The sequence below is a fragment of the Boleophthalmus pectinirostris genome, unplaced genomic scaffold, assembly GCF_026225935.1.
Source record: "Boleophthalmus pectinirostris isolate CB_2022bp ecotype Guang Dong unplaced genomic scaffold, ASM2622593v1 HiC_scaffold_17, whole genome shotgun sequence".
NCBI lineage: Eukaryota > Metazoa > Chordata > Actinopteri > Gobiiformes > Gobiidae > Boleophthalmus > Boleophthalmus pectinirostris.
Genome location: NW_026571115.1, coordinates 37,727,704 through 37,737,548, shown reverse-complemented (window position 1 = coordinate 37,737,548; position 9,845 = coordinate 37,727,704). Strand labels below are relative to the sequence as shown.

Sequence of the window (9,845 nt, the reverse complement as noted above, 5' to 3'; positions counted from 1 at the left end):
ACACACACACACACACACACACACACACACACACACACACACACACACACACACACACACACACACACACACACACACACACACACACACACACAAACACACACACACACACACACACACACACACACACACAAAACACACACAAACACACACACACACACACACACACACACACACACAAACACACACACACACACACACACACACACACACACACACACACACACACACACACACACACACACACACACACACACACACACACACACACACACACACACACACACACACACACACACACACACACACACACACACACACACACACACACACACACACACACACACACACACACACACACACACACACACACACACACACACACACACACACACACACACACACAAACACACACACACACACACACAAACACACACACACACACACACACACACACACACACACACACACACACACACACACACACACACACACACACACACACACACACACACACACACACACACACACACACACACACACACACACACACACACACACACACACACACACACACACACACACACACACACACACACACACACACACACACACACACACACACACACACACACACACACACACACACACACACACACACACACACACACACACACACACACACACACACACACACACACACACACACACACACACACACACACACACACACACACACACACACACACACACACACACACACACACACACACACACACACACACACACACACACACACACACACACACACACACACACACACACACACACACACACACACACACACACAAACACACACACACACACACACACACACACACACACACACAAACACACACCTCGTATTTATAAACCTCGATGACGTGAACCGACTGAGACGATCTGAGATCTGAAACAACAACAGGAACCAGGATCAGAACCAGGATCAGAACCAGGATCAAAACCAGGATCAGAACCGGACCAGGATCAGAACCGGACCAGGATCAGATCCGGACCACAGAGAGACTGACCCCAGATCCTCACGGCTCCGTCCTCGGACCCCGACAGGATCTGACCCTCGCGCTCTCGCTCACACACACAGTGGATGTAATCCTGATGCCCTCCCAGAACACCCTGCAACACACACAGGGTTAGACCAGGACCAGACCAGGACCAGACCAGGACCAGACCAGACCAGACCAGGACCAGACCAGGACCAGACCAGGACCAAGACCGAACTTTACCTTAAACACTCCGGTCTCCAGATCCAGGACGTGCAGGTTGTTGTCTCCTCCTCCAACCACCAGAGAGTTCTCCTGAAGAACACCAGAAAAACCAGGACTAGACCAGGACTAGACCGGGACGAGACCGGAACTAGACCGGAACTAGACCGGGACTAGACCGGAACTAGACCTGGACTAGACCGGGACTAGACCGGGACTAGACCGGGACTTACTTTGGAGAGGAGGACCATGGCGTTGATTTCTGGGATTTCCAGCCCGAGCCTGAAACACAGAGACAGACTCAAGTTTAGACCAGGGTCAGACCAGACTCAGGTCCAGGGTCAGTCTGGTCTCTGGTCTGTGGTCCGGTCTGTGGTCAGGTCTGTGGTCCGGTCTCTGGTCTGTGGTCCGGTCTGGGGTCAGGTCTGTGGTCCGGTCTCTGGTCTGTTGTCCGGTCTCAGGTCTGTGGTCCGGTCTCTGGTCTCAGGTCTGTGGTCCGGTCTCTGGTCTCAGGTCTGTGGTCTGGTCTCTGGTCTGTGGTCCGGTCTCTGGTCTGTGGTCTGGTCTCTGGTCTGTGGTCCGGTCTCTGGTCTGTGGTCTGGTCTCTGGTCTGTGGTCAGGTCTGTGGTCAGGTCTGTGGTCTCTCTGGTCTGTGGTCTCTGGTCTCTGGTGGTCTGTGGTCCGGTCTCAGGTCTGTTGGTCCGGTCTCAGGTCTGTGGTCCGGTCTCAGGTCTCAGGTCTGTGGTCCGGTCCTCTGGTCTGTGGTCCGGTCTGTGGTCAGGTCTGTGGTCCGGTCTCTGGTCCGGTCTGTGGTCTGGTCTTCTGGTCTGTGGTCCGGTCTCTGGTCTGTGGTCTGGTCTCTGGTCTGGTGGTCAGGTCTGTGGTCAGGTCTGTGGTCCGGTCTCAGGTCTGTGGTCCGGTCTCTGGTCTCAGGTCTGTGGTCCGGTCTCAGGTCTGTGGTCCGTCTCAGGTCTGTGGTCCGGTCTCAGGTCTCAGGTCTGTGGTCCGGTCTCTGGTCTGTGGTCCGGTCTGTGGTCAGGTCTGTGGTCCGGTCTCTGGTCTGGTCTGTGGTCGGTCGGTCTCTGGTCTGTGGTCCGGTCTCTGGTCTGTGGTCCGGTCTCTGGTCTGTGGTCCGGTCTCTGGTCAGGTCTGTGGTCCGGTCTCTGGTCAGGTCTGTGGTCCGGTCTCTGGTCAGGTCTGTGGTCCGGTCTCTGGTCTGTGGTCCGGTCTCTGGTCTGTGGTCCGGTCCTCTGGTCTTGTGGTCCGGTCTCTGGTCTGTGGTCCGGTCTCAGGTCTGTGGTCAGGTCTCTGGTCTGTGGTCCGGTCTCTGGTCTGTGGTCCGCTCTGTGGTCCGGTCTCAGGTCTGTGGTCCGGTCTCTGGTCTGGTCTGTGGTCCGGTCTCTGGTCTGTGGTCCGGTCTCTGGTCTGTGTCCGGTCTCAGGTCTGTGGTCCGGTCTCTGGTCTGTGGTCCGCTCTGTGGTCCGGTCTCAGGTCTGTGGTCCGGTCTCTGGTCTGTGGTCCGGTCTCTGGTCTGTGGTCCGGTCTCTGGTCTCAGGTCTGTGGTCCGGTCTCTGGTCTGGTCTGTGGTCCGGTCTCTGGTCTGTGGTCCGGTCTCTGGACTCACTTGTAGTCCGGGCGTTTGGTCCACAGTGGTTTCACGTTCTGAAAGAGACGCAGTAAAAGTACTTATACTGTAGTACTGAAGTACTGATACTTTGCAGCTGAAATCCCCCACAGTGTGTGAGACGCTAACTGAACGCACTGCTCTGTCTGACTGTTCCCCTCTCAACACTTGTATCACTGAACACAGAGTGTGTCGGAGTGTGTCGGGGTGTGTGGGAGTGTGTCGGGGTGTGTGGGAGTGTGTCAGAGTGTGTCGGAGTGTGTCAGAGTGTGTGGGTGTGTGTCGGAGTGTGTCAGAGTGTGTCGGAGTGTGGGTGTGTGTCAGAGTGTGTGGGTGTGTGTCGGAGTGTGTCAGAGGTGTCGGGTGTGTCGGGGTGTGTCGGGGTGTGTCGGAGTGTCGGGTGTGTGGGAGTGTGTCGGAGTGTGTGGGTGTGTGTCGGGGTGTGTGGGTGTGTGTCAGAGTGTGTGGGTGTGTGTCGGGGTGTGTGGGTGTGTGTCGGGGTGTGTGGGTGTGTGTCGGAGTGTGTCGGGGTGTGTGGGGTGTGTGTCGGGTGTGTGGGTGTGTGTCAGAGTGTGTGGGTGTGTGTGTCGGGGTGTGTGTGTCGGGGTGTGTCGGAGTGTGTCGGGGTGTGTGGGAGTGTGTGTCGGGTGTGTCGGAGTGTGTCAGAGTGTGTCGGGGTGTGTGGGTGTGTGTCGGGGTGTGTGGGTGTGTGTCGGAGTGTGTGGGTGTGTGTCGGGGTGTGTGTCGGGGTGTGTCGGAGTGTGTCGGGGTGTTGTGGAGTGTGTCGGGGTGTGTCGGAGTGTGTACGAGTGTGTCGGAGTGTGTGGGAGTGTGTCGGGGTGTGTCGGAGTGTGTCAGAGTGTGTCGGAGTGTGTGGGTGTGTGTCGGAGTGTGTCGGGTGTGTGGTGTGTGTCGGGGTGTGTGGGTGTGTGTGGAGTGTGTGGAGTGTGTGGGTGTGTGTCAGAGTGTGTGTCGGGGTGTGTGGGAGTGTGTCGGGGTGTGTGGGTGTGTGTCGGAGTGTGGGGGTGTGTCGAAGTGTGTCGGGGTGTGTCGGGTGTGTCAGGGTGTGTGTCAGAGTGTGTCGGGTGTGTGGGAGTGTGTCGGGGTGTGTGTGGTGTGTCGGTGTGTCGGAGTGTGGGTGTGTGTGGGAGTGTGTAGGAGTGTGTCGGGGTGTGTGGGAGTGTGTCGGGGTGTGTGGGAGTGTGTAGGAGTGTGTCGGGGTGTGTCGGGGTGTGTGGGTGTGTGTCAGGGTGTGTGGGAGTGTGTCGGGGTGTGTAGGAGTGTGTAGGAGTGTGTCGGGGTGTGTCGGAGTGTGTCGGGTGTGTCGGAGTGTGTGTGGGTGTGTGTCAGGGAGTCGGAGTGTGTCGGGTGTGTAGGAGTGTGTAGGAGTGTGTCGGGGTGTGTCGGAGTGTGTAGGAGTGTGTCGGGGTGTGTCGGAGTGTGTGGGTGTGTGTCAGGGAGTGTCGGAGTGTGTCGGGGTGTGTAGGAGTGTGTCGGGTGTGTGGGAGTGTGTCGGGGTGTGTAGGAGTGTGTAGGAGTGTGTCGGGGTGTGTGGGAGTGTTGTCGGGTGTGTCAGAGTGTGTGGAGTGTGTCGGGGTGTGTGGGAGTGTGTAGGAGTGTGTGTCGGGGTGTGTCGGGGTGTGTGGGAGTGTGTCGGGTGTGTCAGAGTGTGTGGGAGTGTGTAGGAGTGTGTCAGGGTGTGTGGGAGGTGTGTCGGGGTGTGTCGGGTGTGTGTGTGTCGGAGTGTGTGGGAGTGTGTCGGGGTGTGTCGGAGTGTGTCGGAGTGTGTGGGAGTGTGTGGGAGTGTGTCGGGTGTGTCAAGAGTGTGTCGGGGTGTGTGGGTGTGTGTCGGGGTGTGTCGGAGTGTGTGGGAGTGTGTCGGGTGTGTCAGAGTGTGTGGGTGTGTCGGGTGTGTCGGAGTGTGTGGGTGTGTCGGGGTGTGTCAGAGTGTGTGGAGTGTGTCGGGGTGTGTCGGAGTGTGTGGGAGTGTGTGTCGGGTGTGTGGTCGGAGTGTGTGGGAGTGTGTCGGGGTGTGTCAGAGTGTGTGGGAGAGTGTGTGGGTGTGTCAGAGTGTGTGGGGAGTGTGTCGGGGTGTGTCGGAGTGTGTGGGAGTGTGTCGGGGTGTGTGTGTGTGTGTGTGGGAGTGTGTCAGGTGTGTGGAGTGTGTCGGGGTGTGTCGGGTGTGTGTCGGTGTGTCGGGGTGTGTCGGAGTGTGTCAGAGTGTGTCAGAGTGTGTGAGTGTGGGTGTGTCGGGGTGTGTGTGTGGAGTGTGTCGGGTGTGTCAGAGTGTGTGGGAGTGTGTGTGGAGTGTGTAGGAGTGTGTCAGGGTGTGTGGGAGTGTGTCGGGGTGTGTCGGGGTGTGTCGGAGTGTGTGGGAGTGTGTCGGGTGTGTCGGAGTGTGTCGGAGTGTGTGTGGGGAGTGTGTCGGGGTGTGTCGGGAGTGTGTCGGAGTGTGTGGGAGTGTGTCGGGGTGTGTGTGTGGGGAGTGTGTCGGGGTGTGTCGGTGTGGGAGTGTGTCGGGTGTGTCGGAGTGTGTCAGAGTGTGTGGGAGTGTGTCGGGGTGTGTCGAAGTGTGTCGTGGGGGCGATATCTGGACATTTTAAATACATCTATAAATCCATACGATTCTGACGTATCGGTTATATCGATATAATGTTTATGTTTCATTCTGATTTCGCCGCTTCGCTCGTTTGTTTTTCTGTGTTTTCTTGTGTCTCGTCCTGAAAGACCAAAGTTGTTGCCAGTGAAAAACTTCAAGCCCCAAAAAACGTTTCCACCATTTACAGACTCACCACCAGCAGAACATCCACTGTCACAGAGAGAACACGCATATGAACACTGAGTCGAGTCCTTTAGTCCAACAGAAACTGCATGTCCATGTGTAGTACTGTGTAGTAGTGTGTAGTACTGTGTAGTAGTGTGTAGTACTGTGTAGTAGTGTGTAGTAGTGTGTAGTAGTGTGTAGTAGTGTGTAGTAGTGTGTAGTAGTGTGTAGTACTGTGTAGTAGTGTGTAGTACTGTGTAGTACTGTGTAGTACTGTGTAGTAGTGTGTAGTAGTGTGTAGTAGTGTGTAGTAGTGTGTAGTACTGTGTAGTAGTGTGTAGTAGTGTGTAGTAGTGTGTAGTAGTGTGTAGTAGTGTGTAGTAGTGAGTAGTAGTGTGTAGTAGTGTGTAGTACTGTGTAGTAGTGTGTAGTACTGTGTAGTAGTACTGTGTAGTACTGTGTAGTACTGTGTAGTAGTGTGTAGTACTGTGTAGTAGTGTGTAGTAGTGTGTAGTAGTGTGTAGTACTGTGTAGTACGTGTGTGTAGTGTAGTAGTGTGTAGTACTGTGTAGTAGTGTGTAGTAGTGTGTAGTAGTGTGTAGTAGTGTGTAGTACTGTGTAGTAGTGTGTAGTAGTGTAGTAGTGTGTAGTAGTGTGAAGTACTGTGTAGTACTGTGTGTAGTACTGTGTAGTACTGTGTGTAGTACTGTGTAGTGTGTGTAGTAGTGTGAAGTACTGTGTAGTACTGTGTGTAGTACTGTGTAGTAGTGTGTAGTACTGTGTAGTAGTGTGTAGTAGTGTGTAGTACTGTGTGTAGTACTGTGTAGTAGTGTGTAGTACTGTGTAGTAGTGTGTAGTAGTGTGTAGTAGTGTGTAGTACTGTGTGTAGTACTGTGTAGTAGTGTGTAGTAGTGTGTAGTAGTGTGTAGTAGTGTGTAGTACTGTGTAGTAGTGTGTAGCAGTGTGTAGTAGTGTGTAGTAGTGTGTAGTACTGTGTAGTAGTGTGTAGTAGTGTGAAGTACTGTGTAGTACTGTGTGTAGTACTGTGTAGTACTGTGTAGTACTGTGTAGTAGTGTGTAGTACTGTGTAGTAGTACTGTGTGTAGTACTGTGTGTAGTGTGTAGTACTGTGTGTAGTACTGTGTAGTACTGTGTAAGTAGTGTGTAGTAGTGTGTAGTTGTAGTACTGTGTAGTACTGTGTAGTAGTGTGTAGTAGTGTGTAGTAGTAGTGTGTAGTACTGTGTGTAGTACTGTGTAGTAGTGTGTAGTAGTGTGTAGTAGTGTGTAGTACTGTGTGTAGTACTGTGTGTAGTACTGTGTAGTACTGTGTAGTAGTGTGTAGTAGTGTGTAAGTACTGTGTAGTACTGTGTGTAGTACTGTGTAGTAGTGTGTAGTACTGTGTGTAGTAGTGTGTAGTACTGTGTGTAGTACTGTGTAGTACTGTGTGTAGTACTGTGTAGTACTGTGTAGTACTGTGTAGTACTGTGTAGTAGTGTGTAGTAGTGTGTAGTACTGTGTAGTACTGTGTGTAGTACTGTGTAGTACTGTGTAGTAGTGTGTAGTACTGTGTGTAGTACTGTGTGTAGTACTGTGTAGTACTGTGTAGTAGTGTGTAGTACTGTGTAGTAGTGTGTAGTACTGTGTGTAGTACTGTGTAGTAGTGTGTAGTACTGTGTGTAGTACTGTGTGTAGTACTGTGTAGTGTGTAGTACTGTGTAGTACTGTGTGTAGTACTGTGTAGTAGTGTGTAGTAGTGTGTAGTAGTGTGTGTAGTAGTGTGTAGTACTGTGTGTAGTAGTGTGTAGTACTGTGTGTAGTACTGTGTAGTACTGTGTAGTACTGTGTAGTACTGTGTGTAGTACTGTGTAGTAGTGTGTAGTACTGTGTGTAGTACTGTGTGTAGTACTGTAGTGTGTAGTACTGTGTAGTACTGTGTGTAGTACTGTGTAGTACTGTGTGTAGTACTGTGTAGTAGTGTGTAGTACTGTGTGTAGTACTGTGTGTAGTAGTGTGTAGTAGTGTGTAGTACTGTGTGTAGTACTGTGTAGTAGTGTGTAGTACTGTGTGTAGTACTGTATGTAGTACTGTGTAGTACTGTGTGTAGTACTGTGTAGTACTGTGTAGTAGTACTGTGTAGTACTGTGTAGTAGTAGTGTGTGTAGTAGTGTGTAGTACTGTGTAGTGTGTGTAGTATGTGTGTAGTACTGTGTAGTACTGTGTGTAGTACTGTGTGTAGTACTGTGTAGTAGTGTGTGTGTACTGTGTGTAGTAGTGTGTAGTACTGTGTGTAGTAGTGTGTAGTACTGTGTGTAGTAGTGTGTGTAGTACTGTGTAGTAGTGTGTAGTACTGTGTGTAGTAGTGTGTAGTACTGTGTGTAGTACTGTGTAGTACTGTGTGTAGTACTGTGTAGTACTGTGTAGTACTGTGTAGTAGTGTGTAGTAGTGTGTAGTACTGTGTAGTACTGTGTGTAGTACTGTGTGTAGTACTGTGTGTAGTACTGTGTAGTACTGTGTGTAGTAGTGTGTAGTACTGTGTGTAGTACTGTGTAGTACTGTGTGTAGTACTGTGTAGTACTGTGTGTAGTACTGTGTGTAGTAGTGTGTAGTACTGTGTGTAGTAGTGTGTAGTACTGTGTGTAGTACTGTGTAGTACTGTGTGTAGTACTGTGTAGTACTGTGTAGTACTGTGTGTAGTGTGTGTAGTACTGTGTGTAGTAGTGTGTGTAGTACTGTGTGTAGTACTGTGTAGTACTGTGTAGTAGTACTGTGTAGTACTGTGTAGTACTGTGTAGTAGTGTAGTATGTGTAGTACTGTGTGTGTAGTAGTGTGTAGTACTGTGTGTAGTACTGTGTAGTACTGTGTGTAGTACTGTGTGTAGTAGTGTGTGTGTAGTACTGTGTGTAGTAGTGTGTAGTACTGTGTAGTACTGTGTAGTACTGTGTAGTACTGTGTGTAGTAGTGTGTAGTAGTGTGTAGTACTGTGTAGTAGTGTGTAGTAGTAGTACTGTGTAGTACTGTGTGTAGTAGTACTGTGTGTGTAGTACTGTGTAGTACTGTGTGTAGTACTGTGTAGTACTGTGTGTAGTACTGTGTAGTACTGTGTGTATTACCTTCTTGAGCAGGTGGCTCCAGCTCCAGACTCTGATTTCTCCGTTTCCACAAGAAAAAAGCAAAAGATCCGACGAGACCAAAGCCAAAACCGGACCCTCGTGAGCTGAAAGACCAGGACAGGACTGAATCAGGACCGGACCGGGACTAAACCAGGACCGGACCGGGACCGGACCGGGACCGGACTGGGACCGGACTAGGGGCCTCATTTATAAAGCTTGCTTACGCAAAAATCCGTGCGTGCGCGCTTCCTACGCCAACCGCGGTATTTATAAAACTCGACTAAGGCGTGGCTCTTTGTTTAACTCTACACCAACTCGGGAACCTCCTGTAAACTCTACGCAAAGTCTGGAGACACGGGGAAAAAGCGACACTCGTGGAGAGAAGCAGAAGTGAACAGAGTTTGAGGAAGTGTTTGATCAGAAAATCCACGTATATAGAAGAATTACCTTCAGATTTGTGCATTTAAATGTTTGGTTCGCCAAAGCAAGGAGAAGGTCTGTTTATTCCACTCATTCTCCACAATATTAAACATTTGAAACTCGTGCACGAGCACGGACACGTTCCCGGTGCAGCACAGAGTCTCCCACAGTCCAAACCACGACCATAGACTCCTATAGAACACAGACTGACCAACACAGAGGACGAAATAATGACCCGACCTGAGACAAAACTCTTCCCTTGGACACAGCAGGAGCCAGGCTTTGATTTTATGAACACAAGTTTAACACTTTTACTTTAGTCTTTACGCACCGAGCTCCAGAGTGACCCGAGTCTGTGACCCGAGTCTGTGACCCGAGTCTGTGACCCGAGTCTGTGACCCGAGTCTGCGCACAACACGAATCCCACTGCCCGAACCTGACCCCAACCCTAAATCTTCCCTACATTTTTGTGTAATGTGGAACTCTTGCACATGAGAGCTGCTCTCTGACAGCATGAAGAACAGAATAATGCCCGTGCCCGTCCTGACCCAGACCCACACTCGCAGACCCACACTCGCAGAGGTCAGAGGTCAGACCCACACTCACATGTTCAGCAGTTTATAATGAATAACATCTGTATCTGATGTGTTTCGTGCTAAAT

General features: G+C 51.2%; 1 protein-coding gene across 1 annotated transcript in view; it reads right to left on the bottom strand.

The window, feature by feature from the left end:
* thoc6 (THO complex 6) overlaps positions 1-9,845 on the bottom strand; it is a 13,296-nt gene that overhangs the window by 650 nt on the left and 2,801 nt on the right. Inside the window, exons 4-9 of the mRNA XM_055153128.1 lie at positions 8,765-8,868; positions 2,887-2,924; positions 1,496-1,544; positions 1,284-1,355; positions 1,071-1,173; positions 710-949 (exon numbers count right to left, since the gene is read on the bottom strand). Of these exons, the coding sequence (XP_055009103.1) occupies positions 710-949; positions 1,071-1,173; positions 1,284-1,355; positions 1,496-1,544; positions 2,887-2,924; positions 8,765-8,868 (606 nt within the window). The remainder of the gene's footprint in view (positions 1-709; positions 950-1,070; positions 1,174-1,283; positions 1,356-1,495; positions 1,545-2,886; positions 2,925-8,764; positions 8,869-9,845) is intronic.